The sequence below is a fragment of the Sceloporus undulatus genome, chromosome 5 (assembly GCF_019175285.1).
Source record: "Sceloporus undulatus isolate JIND9_A2432 ecotype Alabama chromosome 5, SceUnd_v1.1, whole genome shotgun sequence".
Classification (NCBI taxonomy): Eukaryota; Metazoa; Chordata; class Lepidosauria; order Squamata; family Phrynosomatidae; genus Sceloporus; species Sceloporus undulatus.
The window spans coordinates 24,538,393-24,562,881 of NC_056526.1; the positions used below are offsets into that span (position 1 = coordinate 24,538,393).

At 41.4% G+C, this 24,489-nt stretch overlaps 2 protein-coding genes across 6 annotated transcripts in view; one reads left to right on the top strand and one right to left on the bottom strand.

The window, feature by feature from the left end:
- WEE2 (WEE2 oocyte meiosis inhibiting kinase) overlaps positions 1-20,499 on the bottom strand; it is a 33,007-nt gene extending 12,508 nt beyond the window's left edge. For 2 of the 4 annotated variants that reach the window (XM_042470212.1, XM_042470209.1), the window contains exons 1-5: positions 18,588-18,647; positions 14,882-15,243; positions 6,903-7,102; positions 4,181-4,232; positions 68-240 (exon numbers count right to left, since the gene is read on the bottom strand). In XM_042470212.1, coding sequence (XP_042326146.1) covers positions 68-240; positions 4,181-4,232; positions 6,903-7,102; positions 14,882-15,238 — 782 coding nt within the window. In that variant the 5' untranslated portion in view covers positions 15,239-15,243; positions 18,588-18,647. Of the gene's footprint in view, positions 1-67; positions 241-4,180; positions 4,233-6,902; positions 7,103-14,881; positions 15,244-16,824; positions 16,842-18,587; positions 18,648-20,461 lie in introns of those variants that run through there. The other 2 variants (XM_042470210.1, XM_042470211.1) reach the window with 2 other exon arrangements.
- The window catches only part of DENND11 (DENN domain containing 11), a 42,239-nt gene continuing 37,856 nt past the window's right edge, over positions 20,107-24,489 (top strand). For both annotated transcript variants that reach the window (XR_006104240.1, XM_042470213.1), the window contains exon 1: positions 20,107-20,414. Coding sequence is in view for 1 of the 2 variants with exons in the window: in XM_042470213.1 (XP_042326147.1) it covers positions 20,165-20,414 (250 nt within the window). In the remaining variant the exon portion in view is untranslated. The remainder of the gene's footprint in view (positions 20,415-24,489) is intronic.

The following is a 24,489-nucleotide window of genomic DNA, read 5'->3' on the forward strand; positions in this document are numbered from 1 at the left end:
TCATAACCCATCCCAGCTGCGTATGTATACATGCAGGACACAAGCACATGGGGGTGGTTTCACTTACTCATCTGAGGATCCAGCAAGTGGTCTCTTTGAGCGTTTGATGGCATAAACACACCCATCCAGCCTTTTGATGCATTTGTATACCGAACCAAATTCCCCTACACCAATTTTCTCCAGCTCCAGGAATTCCTTCTTGTAACGAGAAACCATGTTGCTTTCACGCAAAAGAAATCTCTACAGGTGGATAAGGAAAAAAAGCCCAAAGAAGACAAATTGTCCTCCAAGGAAAGGCCACCATGATGCAATATCTCAATTTAGGTTCCTCCATGTTATGTCTTATATTTTTAAAACATACATACACACACACACAATGCATTACCTCATTTTTCTTTTCTGGAAAAATTATTTTATGTCAGTAAAATATTAGTCTTTAAAAGAAGAAAGTAGCGATATTAACCAAGATAACAATACACAAGTCACGGTTAAAAATTATGTATGTTCACCCATGCCATTATCTATGCACTTGTTCAGTCTTCTCGAACCCCGTGCCCTCCAGATGTACCACAACTACAACTCCCACCATCCCCAGTCTGCATGCCAAAATCAATGCAGGGTGGGGTGGTAGGATTCTCAGTCCAACACCAGGTAGAAGATGACTGCTTCGTTTCTCGTTGTTCCCATCTTTTCTCAGCGAAAGGTACTACACTTTAGAATCAGTTTGGACTCTCACCAGAAGAGGGCAATGCTGCTTTATCACTTTAACAATTCCTACTGGAAAATGAAAATCCATCTTGTAAACAGTAGTAATTGTGCTTAGCACTGACTCAAGGGGAAGGGAGCCAGATGAGAGATTTGTACACCAGAACATAGGGACAGGCAGCACTGCAGGAGATATTTATCTAACACTCAGTAAGGTTCTCTGCTTCCCTCTCCTCCCCTCCCAAAACCCCATGTAAAAAGCTTTGTCTTCATTAGATTTTCAATTAGAAGCTTTGTGATTGCTTAATTTCTCCCCTGGTAGCCAAAACAGTCAATGGTAATAATGATAAGACAAAAGCATTTAGAGTCAATCAACATGTGCAGAAAAAGCAGGAGGGATTATCTAATCCCACTAGTACTGTACCACTGCTGGATGCCAGTGGGGTGGTGGTGTTTGACCTCACACAGACATAAAACCCCTCCATATACAAAGCTACAATCATTAGAAAGGTTTAGCTACGCTAGCTTTCTTGCTGTCTTACAGGACTCCTTCTCCTGAACACGCCACAATAGCTTTTCACAGACTCAGGTTGACATGGCAAGGAACAGATACAGACACTGGAATTCTGATGTGGTTCAGAGCTTACCTATTGCAGAGATGGGCAAAGCAGTCATTCCTAATCTGTGTCACTTTCTCATATCTTCACCCCTAAATCTGACCACATTTCTGTCTTATTCTGAAATTATTATTATGATTCTGAATGGAAGTGACAATGTAAATATATCTGTATATGGTCAAGAAACCAAACCCTATGAAGAATGGTTCAGAGAAATGGGCATGTTTTACTTGGAGAACAGAAGGCTGGGGAGTGATATGGTAAGAATATTTAAATAATAATAATAAATTTTATTTATATCTCCTGCTGGTGAAATGTCAGGAAGGAAAATTTCTAGAACATGGCCACATAGCCCGAAAAACCCACAAAAAACCATGGATGCCAGCCATGAAAGCCTTCAACTTCACAAAAAGGGAAGAGTTGTTACAGTATTGCTCACAATCGTAAGAATCTGAATATCTGAAGACATGTCATGTAGAAGAATAGTTTTCAGACTTTGGTATACCAGATGTTTTGGACTTCAACTGACATAATTCCTGAGCACTGTCCACACTGGCTGGGACTTCTGGGAGTTGAAGTCCAAAACATTAGGAGGACTAAAGGTTAAGAACCATTGATAATAGAATATACAGCAAGCTTGTATTCCCCTGCCTACATTGGTTCAGAATTCAAACTGAATGGGGCTCATGCACATGGTGGCACGGCAGCGTGCACATGCCATGGGTGTACGCCCCATTCGTCCCTTCTCCCCCTGCGGCTTTCAGTGGGCGCACTGTACAAGGAAAGAGGTTCCACTGAAACATTAGGAAGACCTTCTTGACAGTAAGAGCTGTTCAACAGTGGAAAAGAATGCCTTGGAGAGTGGTGGATTCTCTTTCTTTGGTGGTCTCTTTTAACAGAGATTGGATGGCCATCTCTCTGGAGCGCTTTAGTTGTGTACTCTAATCTGGAAGGGACCTAGAGTAGATGACATCTGTGGTCCCTTCCAAATGTATGTTTCTATGGAATATTTAGACCTGGAAATCTCAGCACCTGACACATTTTTGAACTGGAAACCCTAATCATGCTCAGCCAGTTTGTTGCTTTAGTTATGAATTGTCCTGCAGATGATCAAACAAATCCCCCTATTTCTGGGGGGAAATGGGAACTCCTTTTTTAAAAAAATTATCATTATTAAAATAATTCTATTCACTCATACAAAAAAAATTAAACAATATTACAAACATATGCCTCTCTGTTATTATTGTTACTTTTCATAGACTTTTTTCTTTTGTATTTTTATTTCTATCTATTTTCTGTCAAATCATTTCTTTCTATTTCATATAATTTATTCTGATAGACTCCCATTTCAGTCTGAAGTATTTATGTAATGTTAGCCATTCATTCTCATTTTTCTTTTGTGTTTCATCTCTTAATAGGGAGATCAGTTTGTCTATTTCCATAAATTCATATAGTTTGAGTAATGATTCTTTTATAGTTGGTTTTTCTTTATGCTTCCATTTTTTTCTGCAAATATTGTCCTGCCTGCTACTATCATATAAAAGATATTTTTCCATATTTTTTTCTATCTCTTCATTAATCATACACAATAAGTAAATTGTGGGATCTAACTTCAATTTTATGTCTATTATTTGTTTCATTTCAATTTGCATTTGTTTCCAATATTTTTGGAGGAAATGGCTTTTAATTGTGGTTGATGTCTGGCTAAGTAACTGGAGATGGGTTTAGGTACAGCAACAAGCCAGAATCCCGTTTACCACTGTGTGTGAACCCAGTCAATAAGAACTGCATGTGGAAAGAGATTGATTGCTAAAAGTAATACTTCAGACTATCAGAATAAAAACAAGAGAAAGCAAGCCATCAAGCAGTAACCTACAGTAGCAGTCATCAGCTCGGCCTAAATGCCTTAACCTTCCCTCATCCATTATTAACTTGTCATGTGAAGCTATATCACACTTAGACCTGGGAAGAAGTTTTCTACAAGACTAGTCCTCCAGGTATTGTTTGGCCTTCACTCCCATTATTCCACACCATTTGCTGTTCTGATCTTGAGGTGATGTGAATTGCAGTTCAACAGCATCAAGATAGTCAGAAACTGCCGACATTCAAATATTACTTGAAGTAGAGAAGGAGTACTTACCAATATATGTTTAGATTTCAAGACAGTATGAAATATGCAAAAAAGAGAATAATTCTCATAGGCTGAAAATTGGTGTCCCTCTTCAATTTAAAGTAGAGTATATCAACTATCTATATCTCCCAGAACTTACCCAGCATAATTGTCACAGTGGCCGTGGGATTTTGGGAACTGCATTCCAGAATGCAGAACAAAGAATTGTTTCCAAGCTCTGTATTTAAATAGGACTGCAGATGTGTTTTGGTTCTGCAGCTTGAAGCCTTACAAGCAATTATGTAATACTGCAATGAGTTCTCTCATTGTACTCGTTTCATTTCAATGGCCCTCATCTGACAATGTTTTCTTAAAATAGTTTTTTGTGGGTTTTTCGGGCTATGTGGCCACAAAAAACTATCGATGCCGGCCATGAAAGCCTTTGACTGTTCTTAAAATACATTTAATGATTTTTTTTCCCCGACATTTAAAAATTAAAGAAGGAAATAAGCTCTTATGACTATGTTCCAATAACACTTTCTTTTGGGTGACCTTGGGCAAGTCACATACATTCAGCCCCAGAAAACCACATGTTTGGGTTGCCTTAGGGTCACCATAACTCGGAAATGACTTAAAGGCACACAACTACAAATATTTTCTTCATCTGCTGCTGTATGTTAGCAAGTTGTTTTCTCATTCACACATAGAACTAATGGCATTTATGTACTTGTGCAAACACGTTACTCACCTTGGCTGGCAAGCCCAACTCCATCGGGCCCCCTTTTTGCCTGGGATCATCCCTAAAACAATAATATTAATCTCATGAAGTGGTCTCCTAGCACTCACAGATAGTCCACAAGCCTTCAGTTTCACCATTTAAATATTTAAGCATTAGCTTCAGGAACTACTCAAGCTTTATAAAATATTTATACAGGCATGTCTGCATGTAAAATGAACAGAAACCACAATAAAATTCACTCTAGGACCACAAAGGTGACAGACAGCCTTTAACTTGGGAGATTCATATTCTAGTTTGGGATCTATTCCAATTTCCAATAAACAAAGGAAATCTCATTCTCAGGCTGTGAAAGCCTAAACTCGAAGATGACCTGGAAGAAAAGGTTCACACAATTGGAAACAGACCTGCAAAGATCACTTCAAACAGCAAGCACCTTTTCTTCTTTATGTATGCAGATAAAGAAATTTCTCCTGCATTTGGAACAACAACAAAACAGTTTCCCAAGGTTCTTCTAAACCTTGGTTTAAATATATATCCTTGGATTTTGCTGGCTGTTGTTGCCTCTGCAACCACTCATTCCATTCTTGTTGAGGGCTGTTTGTAGTGATCTCCTGAATATTCCCTAGGGCTCTTCCAAAGTTGTTTTTTAAAATAAAAAAAATAAAACAAAACAAAACAGAGGCCTGTTACAGACTGCCAAAATAAAGCTGCTTCGGGTCTCTTTGGAGGTATGCTGTTTAAAGGATGCATGGGTCCCTAAGCATCCAGAAAGCTGCCGCCACAAGCTGTACTACCAGTGCTTAGGAATGGGAGGTGGCGGGCACGACCCGGACTCGAGGGGCAGCAGCAGTTACACAATACCTCCAAAGAGCCCGAAGCAGCTTTATTTTGGCAGTCTGTACAGGCCAGAGAGGGTGGTTGAGGTGGTTTCCTCAAGGACCAATTTTTCCCTCGATGTTTTATTTATTTATTATATCAGAGATTATAGTATTATAGGGCTATTTCACTAATGCACGTAACTCTTAATTTAAACAAAAAAGGTGGGGTGGGGGAGGAAGAGACAAGAGGACTTTTTGGACTGATATGTCTGGATATGAAAAAGAAACACAATTGAGAATAAAATGTTGCTGTGAGTGCAAGGAACTGTCAGAAAACAGTCCAGGATAGTAGTAACAGAAATGTCATTGGGGCATCAAAACGTTCTCCCACCACTACCAAAAAATATTTACAGTAAGAAACACCACAGCTCCCAGCAATGTCCTGACACATTTCTACCATTCAGGGGAGTTCTCAGTTGTCCTTTGGCAATCCAGCTCAAGTTCTGGTGCAGTGCTGATAATGAGAGTTGCTGATTGGATCAAAAGAGGCTCAATTTGATTTTTTTTTCATGGTATGTCAGAAGACTGAATGTTCCATTATAGTTTTATTTAGCAGATTTATATCCCATTTTTCTTTCATTGAGTTCAAATTATCCTTCATGATTCTCTATCACTTCACTAGAAGTCTTGGTAGGACTAGAACCTTGATTTGCCAAGTCCAAGTTCAGTACTCTGACTACTGGATAATACTGACTCTCACAGTCAGTGCTCTAGCTTGATTCCTGTCACCAGTATACTTTCACTTCTCCAGCTATTACTAGGGGAATCTTCTTTTTCCTGCCTTTTTTAAATACTGGGGAATAGAAACTATGCAGGGCTCTTCCTGAATCCCACCTTAAGCTCCTTCCCCCATCCTGGTATCCTTCAGATGTGTCAAACTACAACTCCTAATATTCCCAAAGAGCAAGGCCAAATCTGCTGTTACTGATCAATTCAGCACTTACTAGGCATTCCTGTAGTCAAGGCAAAGGAGCTATCTTTGGTTAAGAGGATGGTTTGCAGAGATTCTGACCTTAGCAGAGACTTTCCATAAGGAATTGTTCATAAAGGCCTTTGTGAAAAATTGGAGGGCCTTATAGTCCAATCTCTGCTTGATACAGGAAACCTACACTGAAAGCATATCAAACAGAGAGAGTTCCACCATAGTGAAGTGATTAGAATGTTTTACTAGGACAGAGAACATCTACATTCACACTCAATTCAGATTCTCACTCAGTCATGAAACTTGAGCCAGACATCATTTCTTAATCTAAGAGGGTTGCTGTAAGATTAAAATGCAGAAGAGCCACCCTGAGTTCCTTGGAGGAAATATACTATTAAATATAAAGCACAATCTGTATGTGAGCCCTACTGGATAGCCCTGTTCAGCCTCTCCATAACTCTATGGGACTGCATCTTTACCAGTTAGTGCTCTCCCCTAGCTGTGCAGGATCAGAAGCAGCAGGCAAACAGCCAGGAGGAGAATGGCCCCTATTACTAAATGCCTCATTGACAAACCCCATTAAGCTTTCCATAAACTGCTTGGAAAATAGTTTTGGAAATCACCAGATTACTAGACTTAACATGCTTTTTGACCAAGTTGTGAAAGACATCTGTTTGATACATGATACCATTTTCCTCCCCTCTGTATCTTGCACTTTATATATTTTTCTCTGGGTTAACTATTGCATAGTAAGCACAAACTTAATTTGCAAGTCTGATTGATGAAACATGCATCTCTGATAAAATCCCACTGTGTGATGGAAAACAGGGTCATATCTTCATTGTATCTAGTTTAACTACAGAATTGCTACTCTACTATTCCATTTTGTATTCTAAGTGAGATAAAATATTATAAACAAGACAACACTCACAGCTCTCCTCTAGCTTTCCTCTTTCCACAGGGATGGAAAATCATCTGTCTATATGAATCAGGTGTAAAAGGATTAATGTTAACCAAAGACGTTGAGGGAGATTCCTCGGCATCTGTGCATGAGTTGAACCGCAAATTTCTTATCCCTTTGGGGGAGAATTTTCCCACAGGTGAAGGGAAAGCTGTCTTGCTCAGGAGGCTCTAGAGAAAACAGAAGAAAATCAAAGAATGTTTTAAACCACCTGTTTTGTGCAACTGCCTGATCTTCAAAGAAAAAAACCCTTTACAACTATAAATATTTATTGAAAACATTTATACAGTCAGCCCTACGTTTTTGTGGGGGATATGTTCTAGATCTCCCCACTAAAATGGAGACTCGCAGATATCCAAGCCCCATAGAATTCTCAAGCACCATTGCGAATAATGGAGGTTGCCCCTCTGTAAATATTCAAGTCTGCGAGAAAGGACGGGCGATGTATATTTTATCCACCAACCAGAAAGGTTTCAATAATAATTTACATATTCACAAAATTATACTGTAAACCTGAAGCAGGGACTGTACAGTATAATGATGACATGACACCAAAGGAAAAAGTAATGGAGACTTAAAGGAAAACAGGTTAGGCATTTCTTTTCAGTGTTATGCAATTAAGGCTAACCAAGCTTACATTAGTCATCCAATGCATATGCAATGGCTTTAATGCAACTGGAACTGGTTTGCCTTCTTTTTTAAAATAAATACTTGTGTTCCCAACATCAGTAATAACAGCCTTATATGCTTTGTCATGTACGCTATTAATTCAAAATGCTAGCATATTGTAAAGTACACACAGACCATCTGACCTAGTGTTCTCTTTTCAAAAAGTAAGATCTTAGCAAGCCTTTGGAAAGCTTATGAAAGAGAATGAAGCCAATAAACTGAAAACCAGAAAACAACTGATGGCCCTACAGGTATTCCCCTTCAAAGAGAAGGCTTCATTTTAGGGTGAAGACTCTAATGAACACTTTTTTCTGGCAGGAGGTCTTCCATGTTAATTATTATTCATGTATTCATTACATGTCTATCTTGTCTTTTTTCCAAGGAACTGAAGGTGTCACACATCGCTCTTTCCCTCCCTACTTTAGCCTCAGAACAACCTTGTAAGGTAGGTCAGGCTGAGTGTGTGAAACAGTTAATTTAACCTGCCAGGTTTAACAGTTCAGTAGGAACTTGAACCTGGATCTTCAACAATATTAACAGGTTAGCTCTCTAGCATGCAGTGGCCTCTTTATATACAAGACTTCTAATCTGGACTGCACTTTACCATTCACTGCTGCTTAATGCGTCAATGTAATCACAGTCTAGATGAAGTGACATTGCTTATTTTCAGAAACCAATCCTGTATAGCGGGGAGTAGAGCAGTGGCACTGCAGACCCAGGGCTCATAGTACTGATGTCCCAGGACTTGTTGATGAGCGAGGAATATGACATCACCAGCTACCCCTGTGGACTGTCCTGTTCCCTCTGAGTTTATTTAAACTCCTCATAGAAACAGGAGAAGAAATGGATTTTCTCATCAACACGGTATTATTGTGATCCAAAGTATTCTAGGATGGCTTGGGTCTGGACAAGATCCACCGGCTTTATGAAAGACCTGATGAAAACTTGTAGAACCTGTTTAGCAAGACAAATAAAGACAGTTGCCTGCATTTTGGGGCTCTTCTTGGGGTGTCTCTACAGGAAGTGCGACAATGTGAATGTGAACTTTAAAACTTATCATTACATCACTGCTTCACTCCACCTAAATTAGAGGGTAAGCAAAGTGCTGCCCTCCAGATGCCACTGGACTTCCAGGATTTCTCATAGAATCATAGAATCATAGAGCTGGAAGAGACCGCAAGGGCCATCCAGTCCAACCCCCTGCCATGCAGGAAATCCAGATCAAAGCATCCCTGACAGATGGCCATCCAGCCTCCGTTTGAAGACCTCCAAGGAGGGGGAGACTGCACTACACTCCGAGGAAGTGTGTTCCACTGTCGAACAGCCCTTACTGTTGAGGTGGAATCTCTTTTCCTGCAGCTTGCATACATTGCTCCCGGTTCCTAGTCTCTGGAAGCAGAGAAAACAAGCTTGCTCCCCTCCCATATGTACATCCATTCAAAATATTTAAAACAAGCTATCTCATATCCCTCTTAACCTTCTTTTCTCCAGGCTACAACATACCAGCTCCCTAAGGCGTCCTCTCATAGGGACTGGTTCCAGACCTTAAACATTTTATGCCCTCCTTTGACACGCTCCAGTTTCTCAATTTTTTGAATTGTGGCACCCAGAACTGGACACAATATTCCAGGTGGGGCCTGACCAGAGCAGAATATAGTGGCACTATTACTTCCCTTGATCTAGACACTTTACTTCTATTGATGCAGCCTAAAATCACATTGGCCTTGTTAGCTGCCGCATCAATTCTCACCATGGGCTTGCTAGCTAGGGCTGTTGGGACTTGCAGTCCGATAACATCTGGACGTCTGCACAATTCTGACCTCTTGTCTAAGGCTGGCTTTGCTTTCCCTACCAGTTGCTATGCGCTCAGGGTTGAACCTGGGATCTTCTTCAAGCAAGGACCTTCCCATCAAGCTGTCGTCTCTGTTACAAAATGGACAATTCTATACAAATTGCAACTGGAATGTCAAAAGTCAATCAGCAGCCTTGATTTCCTGTCAAGAAGGATCACTGTCAGCCACAAAGATTTTTTAAAATCAGAGAGTCAAAATAAGTTCTTCCTTTAGCTATGGTACTCTCACAGCAAGATATTTTTGGCAGCAAAGCCCAATATGGAGCTGCAGATGCCAGTGGAGTCCTCCCAGACATCCATCTTAACAAGCAGGAAGATGAAGGGGATTTTCTAAATTGCTCCATTTCAAATTTTAAAAGAGCAAAAACACAATTAAAGAATCAATCAGGATTGTGTCTTTATAGCCTGCAGAGACTCTACATCTGAGCCTGGGATGAGAAAGTGACAGAAGCTGCTTTGAAGAAAAGCTATTCCTGCAATGCTGCTTTGATGGTTTTGATGGTTAGGAGGGAAAATGCATATTGTACCAATGTGCTCAACAGAAAACTTAAACATATTTTCCTAGCATTCATAAATTCACCTGTCATTCCATTGCATAGAAGCAAAACTGAAGAGGTGTAGCAGCAACCTCAGATCACCTTACGCGAAAACTTATTTTGGGGGACTACACGTCCTAGTGTTCTGTTAGCCAAAACTGGCTGTGGGATTCTAGGAGTTGTAGTCCAAAAAAAGGTGACTGTTCTCAACTGTGCAGTTGTATGGCTTGGGCCCATAGAGCAAGTAAATGGACATTAGTGACAGGAGTGGAAGAGTTAAGCCAATGGGAAATCCTCAAGGATCAAGACCTTCCAAGATATTTTGTTGTCCAAAACAAAGGAGAAGATGGCATCCCACTCTCATTCCACATACAGAAGCTGATAAAAGACTAGCAGCTGAATCATATCTCTACACCAGTGATGGGATAGCATCTTCCAATACACCTGAATGCAATAGCTGAGGGAATGCATGGAAAGGCATGTCCTCCAACATCTTTCTGCCAAACCTCATACCCCAGTATCTTATCATCTGAGGCAGCTGCTTCAGCTGCTCATAGTCACCTTGACCAGAGCCCTCTCAGGGAATGAAAAAGATTCCCCCCTCTATCCTTCCATCACCTGAATACAATAATTTTGGATATACTACATTGAATGTTGGAAGTAAGGTCTTGCAGTGTGAATTCCATGGAAAAATCAAACTTTCCTTGGGTACAGTAAGAAAAAGGACATGATGTGGTGATCTGAGTGTTGGATTGGGAGGATTCTGGGAGTCCAGGCTGAGAGTCCCTGCTCAGCCATGAAAATCCACTGAATGACCTTGGGCAAGTCACATTTTCTCAGTTTCAGAGGAAGCCAATGGTAATCCCTTTGAGCAAATGTTGCCAAGAAAACCTCATAAGGGGACCCTAAATTGGAAATAACATGAAGGCACTCACAAACAGGATAAAGAAAAATAGTGCCACTATCCTGAGTATTTACACTCCAGAAATATATCAGTTTTACATCACTTTAACTGCCATGGCTTTATTCTATTAAATCCTGGCTTTTAAGTTTCATGAAGTTCTTTGATTTCTTTGCCATAGTCCCCTAAATTAAAAGCAGTAGACCTCTCTAGCAGAGAAATCCATGTGCCTCATCAACCCACAAATCCCAAGATTCTATAGAATGGAGCAATGACAGTTAAAGTGATGCATAAATGTTATAATTGTGTACTAGACACACTCCTAGTGGTACTAAGCATGATCATTAAATGAATCACAACTCTTCCTTCATGAAAACAAAAAAATAAAAAATTGGGAGAATGTTCTGTTTGTTCAAGACTGGATTATATCATGCACATCTACAAAATATTGATGTTGGCTGGACCACGTCTGGGAAATTGCTCTTTCAGAAAAACTAACCTGTAGAATCAGAATACTATATATACTCATGTATAAGTCCACAACTTTAATTTAAAAATTTGAACCAAAAAACCTGAGTAGACTTATCCAGAAGCCAATGTAAGTACTATATTTTAACTCTTATTTTTTAAAAAGGAACCAACCCCTGGTGAAAGGCAAAAGTGTAATCTGTCCTGGAAGCACTGACCCCCCCCCCAGCTCTACTCTCTCATGCCTGCTGGAATTTTGCAAGTTCTTTGGCATTATTTTTCTTTGCTTCATCCGTTTAGCTCCTTTGTTACCTGTCCCTAGATTTTACCCTTGACTTATCCACGGGTCACATCGAAATCCATACTGCCCTCAACTTATACATGAGGTCATCTTATATACGGTAGCTAAAGGGGAAATTTTAAAAAATATATATGTTTGCCACTGTCTGGGCTCCTTTCTTTGCTTTAATAACTGAGTCCACCATCATATCAGCAATCATTTTGGGCTTCATCATTTTAAGTTGGTTATGCTATTAACGTTACTTTATCTTATTCATACAGCTGATATTGGAATGAATGTTTCTATTACTTGGCTGACTGTGTTGTGATTTGTCATCTTGATGGTTTTTGTCTTGTTTTGAAGGTTTTTTGGAAAATAAAATACTTTTAAAAATATACAAGATAACAATCATCTTCAGAATAATAGAAAAGTATTCTTTTTGACTGCAGCTCAATGAATTTGACATTTAGTCTTCCTTTCTGTCAGTTCTTTCTGATAAACTGTCCTACAGTACCATCTTCAGGTTTGTGGGAGGGCTATCAAGGAAGTGATAGGTCCAAAACACACTGCAGAAATAATCTAGTTTGAGACTGCTTTAACTGCCCTGGCTCAGTGCTAGGGAATCTTGTGAATTCTAGTTTATTGTGGCAACAGGGCTCTTTGACAGAGAAGGCCAAATGTCTCACAAAACTTCAGTTTCCAGAATTTCCTAGTACTGAGCCAGGACAGTTAAAGCGATCTCAAACTGGATTATTTCTGCAGTATGTTTTGGCCTTTAGTGATGGAGCATGTGCTACTGCAAATCAGTGTAGGATGTTCTCAGTTCAAAGGACCAACAATCTGAACTGATACAAAGCAGTTTGCAGCTTCAAAATTACTTTAGTAAGAGCTTTCTTTTGTATTTGCCACTGCCCTCTCTTTTTGCTTCTGAGCAGAATCCCACATATTACTGTATATACTCATGTATAAGTCTAGAAATTTAGGTCAAAAGTTGACCCAAAAAAACCCTGAGTTGATTTATCCAAGGGTCAAAGTACTGTATCTTAACTCTTATTTAAAAGAAGGAACCATCTCCTTGTGAAAAGCAAGAGTATAATCTGTCCTGGAAGCATTAACCTCATCTACTTTCTCATCCACCCAGTCTTAAGAGTAAACACAAGGGAGTTATGTCTGTAGGAATTTTGTAAGTTCTTTCACATTGTTTTGTTTTGCTTTGCTTCGTCCTTTAGATCCTTTGTTACATGCTCCTAAATTTTTCCCTTACTTATCCACAGGTCATAGCAAAATCCATAATTTTGGCCCCAAAAAGTTGCCCTCAACTTATACATGAAGTCGACATATAGTTGAGTATATATGGCATTTTTCATCCCTCCCTTGTCAAGTGAAGAGAAGTGAGAGGGTGGTAATGCTAGGAGGAGCAACCAAGAAATTCTGGTGATCAGCAATGAGATCCCAGTCAATGTCAACTGTTCAAATATGACTGCACAGGCTTACATCAAGGAATCTGGAGCACCCTTCATCCTCCCTAGGATAAGGTAATCATTCATTGATTGGTGCTGTAGAGACATAATGTTATAACAGCATACTCTCCAACTGTCCTAATTTGGCAGGGACAGTCCTGGCTAATCCACTCTCATGCCACTTTTTCTGCTTCTTTTAAAACATCTCAATTTCTCTCTCCTCTCCCCATTCTCTCCCTTTATTCTGAATTTATTCCAATTGTTGCAAACTAAGTTCAAAGTGCAAAAATAATTTACATTCAATTAAATCAACAGTGATGCTTGAAACATAAAAGGAGATGAGGGGCAGAATCTTACCCTTCCCTGTAAACTCAGTCAAAAACAAACTGCTGCAGTGTCTCCTAGCTGGTGTGTTGTTCATCATTAACAACTTTTGCCGTCTTGACCACTAGAATCAGTCAAGGAAGGCATGGCCCTGAGTTTGCAAGACTTGACAGGATGACTTGGAGGTCTTTCTTTAAGACCACCATAAGTCATACAGTACTTGACTTGATAGCAGATAACAACAACAACAACATCTTGACCACACTCTGATGTTGCTTGGCCATCCATGAAATGTTGGAAGGTATGTAACAGACCTTCCTAATGGAATGGTAGATGCAACCAATTTGACATCTTAATCTGAAGAGAGACTTTGATTCATCTTGCAGCACCCAGCCTGGGCACACTATTGCTTACTTTCTGCAAGACTGGCTGAAGATATTTTACTGTATCAGGTAAACAGCAATGCCACCCCAGCCCCTGCCCAAATAAGTCAAGGTGTATACTACCAAAGGCCAGCCAAGTTGTTTTTGATGCCTGAGGCAAAAAACAAAAAACACAAAGACGTCTCCCTATCTGAGTGGTTCCCAACCTGTGGGTCGGGTCCCCTTTGGGGGTCAAATGACCCTTTCATGGAGTTCGCCTAAGACCATCAGAAAACACCTATTTACAGTAATTACAGTTATGAAGTAGCAACTAAAATAATTTCATGGGTTTGAGTCACCACAACATGAGAAACTGTATTAAAGGGTCACGGCATTAGGAAGGTTGGGAACCACTGCCCTATCTCTTTGTGTTTCACTCCCTGGATCTGCTGCTTGAAGCTGCTAACACAGTGTGCCTAATGATACAGTGAAAGCTTTTTTAAGGAACCAAGAGTTTCTACCTCTAGGGTTCAAAGCCATAAGGACAGGAGATTGAATCAGAGATAGACGAGTAGGAAGTAACCACAAAGTCTAGGAAAGTTTCACATTAGAAACATTTCAAGCATACTGAAGCTCAAGATTGAACATTATATATTACAGGGCATGCTTTGGATACTTGAAACATAAAAGGAAAGCACAAATATTTTGGACTACAGTGGTGCCTCGGGTTACGAAATTAATTCGTTCCGCCATTCCCTTCGTAACGCGAAAATTTCATAACCCGAAATAGCTTTCCGTTAGCGCTGGAAGCCTATAGCATTTGAATTTCGCGCCGAAATGAATTTCGTAACCCGAAAAATATTTCGTAACCCGAAACAGTTTTTGCCAATCCAACTTTTTCGTATCCCGGAAATTTCGTAACCCGCGCATTTCGTATCCCGAGGTACCACTGTAAATCCAATATCAATTTTACTTACCATAGACCCATGGAAACAAATTAAGTCACAGCAAATTTAATTTCACTTCATTTCAATGGATCTACTCTAGGTAGGACTACTGCAGGATTTCATGCACTATTGTTGCTGCCACCATTTTACCTTTGGGGTGTTGGGGGTATCACAGAGCTGCAGCTTTTGCCATGTGACATAGTGCAAAGGAGTCTCAGGGTAATCTTCCAAAGGTGTGATGTTCTTTCTCCGAGATTCCTTGGCTTTTCTGACAGGACTTGCCCAAGACTTTGAAAGATCTTGGGAGAAATCATTTAGTTGTCGCTGTGGTGTAACAGGAACAGGACAGTTTGATCGCCAGCTCTGAGACTCCCAGCTTTTCCTTGGGGTGACGTGTCTCAGTTCTTCCTCTTGCATGCTATTGTCCTCTTCCAACTCTATGTCTTCTCCACAGCTTGAAAAATCCAGCCTCTGGACAAGTTTGTTACTGCTATTCCAGTCATCCATGGCAGCTACAAAGAAAAAAAAAAAGCATACAATGACATACCCTTCAAGTGTCCCAATTTGGCAAGAAACTGACCCCCAATGAATTCTTGGTGGTACCACTTTGCCAATGTTCCAGTTTCAGTCTCCTCTCCCTTTGTCCTCAGCTGACTTCAGTTATTGCAATATGAGTTCAGAACGTCAAAGTAGTTTACCAAACATTTACTCAATAGGGTTGGGGGGGGGGGGGGGGACAGCATCTTTGCTTCCTAATACTGTAGTCTCAAACATAAGCAAAATGCTGTATCCTCTCCTGGAATGTCTGTTCTTATTAACTTTACTATCTTGATCACACTCTGATGTTCCTTGGTTCCAGTTTTCATTTGTGAAATGTTGAAGGTTATGCAATGTAGATGCAAGGCCTTATTAACATAGTATATCTTTTGCCTTTTCCCCAAAAACCAAGATTCAGTGCTTCCAAATTACAAAGGCCTTGACAATATCCTTCTCAGTTATGTGTCTCTGGATATTATACCAAACCTGCTTTCTAAATACTAGCTCTTCCTAACCAATCTGATTCTTAAAAGCATGTATCACACAGCTTCCCTAATTGCTGGTTTTCATAACCCTGATTTGTCTTAAATTAGATAGTGTTGGATTATGACTCTGGAAACCAGGGTTTGATTCCCAGCTTGGCTATGAAACCCACTGGGTGACCTTGAGCAAGTCACACTCTCTCAGCCTCAGGGGAAGGCAGTGGCAAACCACCTTTGAACAAATCTTGCCAAGAAAACCCTTTATGGCCTTAGGATCACTATAAACCATAAACGACTTGAAGACACAGCACACACACTAGATGTTAAAAGATGGCCTTCAACTTTTACATATTGCACAATAAGATGTATTTTGAACAGTCCTTTCCCCACAAGTGTGAGAAGACAACACTCACTATTCCCAGAATTATTTTTGCTATTAACAACAGTCATTAGAAAACTCTTTTTGGAAAAATCTCCACATCAGGGAAAATATTGGCCCTGGTGTCTCAAGAACAAGTTACAGTTAATTTGAGCATCTCTGTTATTTCAGAAATGTCCTGCTTTCAATGCATAATGTGCGTCCAATTTATCCACAGGTTAAACTGGATAAACTGTTGTTATGTTTTGGTTGTTATGGTAAAACTGACTTTCTATGTATGCTTACTTGGTGAGAAAGCCCTATTAAACTGAGTGAATCTCTTTTCCAAGCAAAGAGCAACAGGAGAAGACTGCACAGAGACTTTATATTCATTAGGAATAAATCATTCAGGCCACAGCTGGTCTCACACAAGAGCTGACATCAGTCAGACCATATACAAGCTAGAAAAGAGAAAGTCTCTACATAATAACTCCTTTACATGGACCCCTAAACCCCAGAAGAAAGGGGCCTATGCTGCATGCAGGTGCAAAGCCCTTTAGCCAGCTAGCAAACATTCTCTGCCAAACCCCATGGAAGGAGGTTGTTTTTTTGCTGAATGACCCACAGAATTTATAACCACTCAGATGGATGATGCACTAGTATTAAAAGGCAATAGTTAAAAGCATAGTCATCATTTGTTTAGAATTACCCCTGACCATTTCTTGCTATCTTCTTCCTGTTAAAACCACCAGCGTAGATCTAATGGAGGGAGTGTTTTTTGCAAATGCACTTAAGAAGAGCTACTTCCTGCTTAGCCATACTTTTAGCATGGTCTATCCTGCAAAAACTTATGCCCACATCTGCTCCTCCATCACCTGCCCTCCTTCACTGAACATGCAAAGCAATAAAATGAGGAAACAGAATACTTTTTTTCACTTGCCTTGCAATCTGCCTCTCTGAGTGGTGGTATGGGTTGGCTTTGGAGGAAGAAGGCATGTGAAGTACGGATAGAAGTGAGAAGAAGGTGGTGGAGGTGGTAAATTCTTTTTTAAAGGGTAGCTCTAGTGTCACATTTTGCCAAGCTGTACAGATTTTTTAAAAACATGCAGTTGGACACAAAATGCACAGTTAAGAAAAAGACACTCAAAAATATGATGCTCAGTTGGATAAATTGGACTCACATTATGCACTGAAAACAGGGCATTTCTTAATGGAGATGCTTAAATTAATTGTAAATAATTAGAAGAAAAGAAACTGCTGGAGAAACCTCTACAGATAGGTATATCTATGGAGCAGAGCAGGGTTTTCTTTGTTTCAATTGTCAGGCTTTGGTATGGGAACTAGTACAGTTGAAAAATGTTTGGTGGAAACATTCCTACCATTCTTAACCCAACTAGTGCCAGTTTTGGGAAAACAAAGAAATATATAAATATAATAATTGCTGCTGAGTAGAATACTCATGATCTTAAAGGTACTTTGTTCCTAGTACCTTGGTTTACTCTGAACTTGCTCCTTTGCAAGAATATATGCACAGATCATGCTGCTAGGGTTCCACATTATGCACCAGTATGAATAAACACTGCAGTAGATTCCAAGATTTGCAGTCCAGTCTTACATCTTTACTCAGAAGCCTTGTTTTGCCAGGTGATCTTGCCCACTGAGGGTAGGACTGTATGACCCTGCAAATGTTGGACTGCAATTCTCAGGAGAACCATTGGTGGTGAATGTTAAGAGCTGCAATCAAACGTCTCCAGGGCTACACTGCTCTTCTAATAATAATAATACATTTTTATTTGTATTTTCCCGCCTCTCCCAGGTGGATTGAGGCAGGATTACCCAATACAATATACAAATACAAATCACAACAATAAAAACAACAATATAGTACAATAGAATATAAAAATAGATAACAATTAAAAATGATACTATCAAAGCGAAAGAAGAGAGAGATGTTTCAATCTAGGTCAAAGGGGTAGAAGAATATGTCTTATAAGAGATCAGGTGGGTAAGCTTGCTGGAAGAAATCTGTTTTAGCTGCCCTCTTAAAAGCCTCCAAGGAGGTAGTGAAACGGATCTCTTCCAGGAAACTGTTATAGAGTTTTGGAGCAGCTGCCGTAAAGGCTTTCTGGAAATTGGAAATTAGTCAGATTGTAATTCAGTGTAATTCAGTGTGTAATTCCAACAAATTCTTCCCCGATGTTCTAAGAGTGTGGGGCAGATTATGTAGGGAGAGGTGTTCCCACAAGTAACTTGGGCCCAAGCCATGTAGGGCTTTAAAGGTAATAACCAAGACCTTATATTACACCCAGAAGCTAATCAGCAGCCAGTGAAGATCTTTTAAAAATGGAGTTATGTGGTCGAACCTTGATGAACCGGTGACCAGTCTGGCTGCCGTATTTTGAACTAATTTAAGCTTCTGAACTTGGTACAAGGGTAGCCCCATGTAGAGCACATTACAGAAACCAAGACGAGAGATTACCAGAGCATGTACTACTGCTTCAAGGTCCTTTCAGTCCAGGTAGGGACGCAGTTGGCGTATCAACTGAAGTTGGTACCAAGCACTCCTGACCGTCACATTTATTTGAGATGACAACTGTAGAGACAGATCCAGGAGTACTCCCAAACTGCGAACTTCGTCCTTCAGGGGAAGTGTGACCCCGTCCAGGACTGGTTGACATAGTTCCTTCCCTAGACCGGGGGTACTTATCGCAAGTACTTCCGTTTTCTCTGGATTCAACTTGAGTTTGTTTTCCCTGATCCAGCCCATTACCGACTCAAGACAGGCATTCAGAGGAGAGATGCCATCCTTAGTCACTGCAACAGTTGGAAGCATAGAGAAACATATTTGGATGTCATCAGCGTACTGATAACACCGCGCCCCATGTCTCCGGATGATCTCTCCCAGTGGGTTCATGTAAATGTTAAACAGCATGGGGGACAGGATGGTGCCCAGAGGGACGCCAGATGTCAGCTCTCTTTTAGAAGAGCAGCTGCCCCCCAGCATCACCATCTGGAATCTGCCCAAGAGGCAGGAACAGAGCCACTGCAAAGCTCTGTTAAACCCACATACTCTGACAGAGGCGTCTAAATGTCTCATAAAACTACAGTTCCCACAATTCCTAACGTTAAGCCTGGGCAGTTAAAGTGGTCTCAAACTGGATTATTTCTGCAGTGTGTTTTGGATTCAAAAGTGTATTGAGATGAGGTTCACCTTGTGCTAGCCACTGCTTCTGTGCCTAATTTCAAGGTCTAGGGAATCCTTGCCCATAGGGGATCATTGTGGAATCCTTGCCCATAGGGATACATTGGGGAATCCTTGCCCATAGGGGATCATTGGGGAATCCTTGCCCATAGGGATATATTGGGGAATCCTTGCCCACAGGGGATCATTGGGGAATACTTGCCCATAGGGATACATTGGGGAATACTTGCCCATAGAGAAAGTACTGTATCCCTATGGGCAAGTATTCCCCAATGTATCCCTATGGGCAAGGATTCCCTAATGATTCCCTATGGGCAAGTATGGTTTCCCTATGGGTTTATTTTAGTCACGTCCCAGCTTTAAGTGCCTTGGTTCAGCGCTAGGGAATCCTGGGAACTGTAGTTCAATGTGGCACCAGAGCTCTCTCTGACAGAGAAGGCTACAAAATGTCTCCCAAAACCACAGTTGTCAGGATTCCCTAGCATTGAGCCAGGGCAGTTGAAGAGGCCTCAAAACCGGAGAAATAACCCGGTTTGACACCGCTTTAACTCTGTCTAGCTCAAGTGCTATGGAATTCTGGGAGTTGGAGTTTGTTGTGGGCCGCCCCACAACAAACTCCAACTCCCAGAATTCCATAGCCTTGTGGCAGAAAAAGAGTTAAAGCGGTACCAAAGCGGGTTACTTCTCCAGTCTGGATGCAGCCTTCAACCAGGGCCAGAAGCAGCCGAGGCTGAGGCCCAATCTGGGCGGCGTCTGTGAGGCAGAGGCGGAGGAGGAGGAGGAGGAGGAGGAGGGAGGAAGGCCCGCCCGCCCGCCTCTCCTCTCCCTGGCCGTCTGGGTCTGCCTGGGGGGCCATGGGGGAGCAAGGCGACGAGGCGCCGCTCTTGGTATGGGCCGAGGGCCCCGGCGTCTCCCTCCCTGAGGGCTCCTGCTCCTCGGGCCCTCCATGGGCGGGAAGCGGAGGAGGAGGAGGAGGAGGCCGCCAAGGGGAGGCCCTGGGCCCCGGGCAGCAGCAGCAGCAGCAGCTCCAAGGAGAAGGTCCAGAGCAGGTGGAGGAGGACCAGATTGTGGCCGTCTTTGTGGTCACTTTCGACCCCAGGACGGGTAAGTCCTTTTCGAAACAACAACAACAACGATGAAGACAAATGCACCGTGGCCGCATCCACTGCAGAAATGACTGCCCTGGTGGGGGATTCTGGGAAGTGTAGTTCTGTGAGACAAGAGATTCCACCTGAACATTAGGAGGAACTTCCTGACAGTAAGGGCTGTTCGACAATGGAACGCACTCCTTCCTCGGAGGGTGATAGAGTCTCCTTCCTTGGAGGTCTTTAAACAGAGGCTGGATGGCCATCTGTCAGGGATGCTTTGATTTAGATTTCCTTCATGGCAGAATGGGGTTGGACTGGATGGCCCTTGCAGTCTCTTCCAACTCTACAATTCTATGATTTAGCCTTCTCTGTCAGAGAGTTCTGGTGCCACAATGAACTACAATTCCCAGGATTCCTTAGCACTTATCCAGGAACGTTAAAGCGGTCTCAAACTGGAGTATTTCCTCAGTGTGTTTACTGTGGCACTAGAGCTCTCTAAATGTTTCACACAACTACATTTCCCAGAATTCCCTAGCAGGCTAGTTAAAGCAGTCTCAAAACTGGGTTATTTCCTCAGTGTGTTTAATGTCTCCCAGAATTCCCTAGCATTCAGCCAGGGCAGTTAAAGCAGTCTCAAACTGGGTCATTTCTGCAGTGTGTCTTGGACTGTGGCTGCGTCCACACTGCAGAGATAATCTGGGTTGGCACCGCTATGACAGTCATGGCTTCACGCATGGTAGAGGATTCTGGGAGTGTTCTGGTGCCACGCTCACTCCTCTGAATAGAGTTCAGTGGCATAGGTCTAGTCTACACTGAAGAAATAATGCAGTTTGATATCTCTTTAACTGCCATATCTCAATACTATGGAATTCTGGGGACTGTAGTTTTGAGAAACACTTAAGCCTTCTCTGTCAAAGAGCTCTAGTGCCACAAGAAAGGACAGTCCCCAGAATTCCATGGCATTGAGCTATGACGGTTAAAGTGGTGCAAAACTGGATTATTTCTGCATTGTGGATGCAGCCAGAGTCCCTCTGACCATGTGCAGAGTCCCCCCCCCCCGTTTCACACTGCAGTTGGTCAGAATCAGGGATCAAGTTTCCAGGGGTGCCACTTAACCTGGTATTTTCTCTCCATGCCAACTTCCAGAAGGGATCTAAGAAGGAATATTGGAGTAAAGAGGGATGTGTCACCATCTGCTTATTGTCTCCTGATGCCCAAAGGTGCCTCAGCGTAAACAAGACATCCTCCCTCTGGAAAGAAGATTTACACCTATTTCTCCTTTTACTTGTTTTTGGGTTTAACCCAGAAGATGGAGGAGGAGGATTAGGAGTGGTAGCCTATCCCAGTCTGGTGCCTTTTAGATTTATTGCAGTGCATCTTCCATCATCAAGTGATGCCTGGGGCTGAAAGAAGTTATAGTCCAGCCCATCTGGTGGGTGTCAGATTGGGGAAGGTTTACTAATGGCATCTCCATTCTGTATTAGGTCACTTTTCTTCCCACTCTTCTTATGATGGAGTGAACAGCCATGAACCTCTGGGTCAATGGCTGTTGTTGTTGTTGTTATTATTATTATATTTATATCTCTCCCCCTTTCCCCCCCAAAATTGGAACTCAAAGGGACGTACAATTAAAAAAAATACAATTAAAAACATACAAAAGTGGACCTTAAACTAGAATTAAACTGATACAGTATTAAAACACATTACTCATTAAAAGAATAAAATGCAATTAAAAGGACAAAAGCACTTAAAAACAACAGAAATGATGCTGAATTGATAACTTTTATTGTACTTCTCCTTCCCCAGAATATCTGGTGTTTGTATTCATTCTTTTCTCCTCTCCTTCACTGGCTGCATCTGAACTGCACAACTTGGGTCCCCTAGATATTTTGGACTTCAGTTCCCATATTTCTTCACAGTTGGCCAGGTTGGCTTGGGCTTTTGGGGATCTGAAGTCCAAAACATATGGCAGACCAAAGATTGGGAACCATGGATAGTGTTAGACTGCAGCTCCCATCAGCAAGCATAGCCTTTGGTGTGAGTGGATTTGTGAGAATTGCAGTTCAAACAAACAAAAATAAATTAATAAAAAATCTGGGGAGCCACAGATGCTTGATCCTGTTTTAGGATAAGACTGCTTTTGACCTATGGCTATATTTGAGAGGGTTGTTTTGAAGCTGGGCCAAAACTCACAAAATGAATTTCCACAGGGAGAAGTGTAAGCTACTGCACTTAGGCAGAAATAATGAAATGAAATGAAACTTTTGGCAGATGTTAACCACATGGTTTTGCTGAAATTCCTAGAAAAGTGTTCTCTTGGGTTTAACCACTGTATGTGGTTCCCCCCCCCCCCATAGTTTTCCCATTTTCACAGGAGTCCAGCTCCCCTAACTCCACCAAATGTGGAGGGGGCAATGTATGTGGTTCTTCATCATGAAATAACCCTGTGAGGGAAGTCAGGCACAGACAGACAGACAAGGTCACACAGTGTATTTCGTGGTTCAGTCTGAACTTGGACTGGGGTCTCATAATTCAGTGCTTCTCATGCTATCGGATGTGGGGAAACTGGCAGTTTGTTTTTCCTAGTGTGCTGTGGACTGGTACTGTATTTCTGGCCTTTAGCTACGACTGTTTCTTTCCTGGAAACTCTCAGAAGATTGGCGACAAAGAAGTGCTGGTGATGGACCAGCATGATGTGCCTCTCCAGGGCACATTACTTTGAGAAACATTGTCCTAATTCACAAACCAACACTCCAGGTACTACCCTGGTCCTCCTCTATATGCCTTTCTCTCACAAGTATAGGTGGCTTTCCTTGGAAAATGTGTCCAGGAATTGCAGTCACCGCAGCACCCTCCAAAATTCTACATTTATTGTGGCATAGGGTTTATGTTGCTTATGAATGGCTTAGCTTAGCCTAGTGGTTCCCAACTTTGGTCTTCTGGGTGTTTTGGACTTCAGCTCCCAGAATTCTTGACAGTTCACTAAGATGGCTGAAGCTTCTGGGAGTTGAAGTTCAAAACACCCGGAGGACCACTAGGAGCTCTTTCCTAGCAGAAGTAACAGGATCTTTCCACAAAGATGGAAACAAGTTTGAGCGATAAAAGCGTCCTGGGAAAAGCACATTTCTTCAGGAATGCAAGGTGAAAAAAAATTATGTGAGTTCTAGGCTTCTCATCTCATTCAAAGCTCCCTACTCTAAAGATGCAAAGGCTTGGGGGGAGAGGAAGGAAATATTTGGGGGGGGGGAATTGTTTTCTGGATCCTCCCCTTCCCCCTGGGAAAATTGGGAAAAAAGAATTATGCGATATTTTCTTTAAGAATGATGAATAAAATACTAAAACAAAGTGTTCACATGCTTATCCCCCCCCCCCATGTTATTTCTAAAACCTATGTACCAAGTAGAGTGTTGGTAAGAGTGTATAGTAACTCACATCATTTCAATTCCTGGTCTTAGTTTTCTTCATATATTTTTTTAATTCTTCAAGATAGGAATGAATGCTTTCGTTCTAGTCAGCACTATGGAGGATTAGAGGAGACAAAGTAATTTTGTCTGCTTTAATAGTATTGGTTTGGCAAAACCAAAGAAGTTCCTTATTGTTCACGTGTTTCTTGTAATTCAGAACTTTGTAGTTCCATTTGTAAAAACCAAACAAACAAAACTCCCCAAACCAGCACTCTTTAAAGAGTAAATCCAATTTTTAATTATTTTCTGAATGAACAGTACTTTTATATATCTAAGACCAGGAATTGCAATGATAATTGCATGATAACCCAAGTTGTGCATAATGCATTTTATATTCCTAAAGTAATAAAGTGATGTTAAATATCTGAAGGGAGATCATACTGGTTTTGTTTCCTGTTCCCCCCCCAACCCAAATATCCTGTCCTTACACCATGACTATATTTCCAGAAATGTCACACCTTTGCCCTGACATATCCTGTGAATAGCTTCTCTAGGTACTGAGGAAAACTAGCTGCATTTCATGTGCATGTCTCCCCTGCGCCATGTTGCTGAACTTCAACTCTCACTGGGGCTACTGGGATTTCAGTTGCTGGCTAGGGCTATGGAGTTGCAGTCCAACAGCATCTG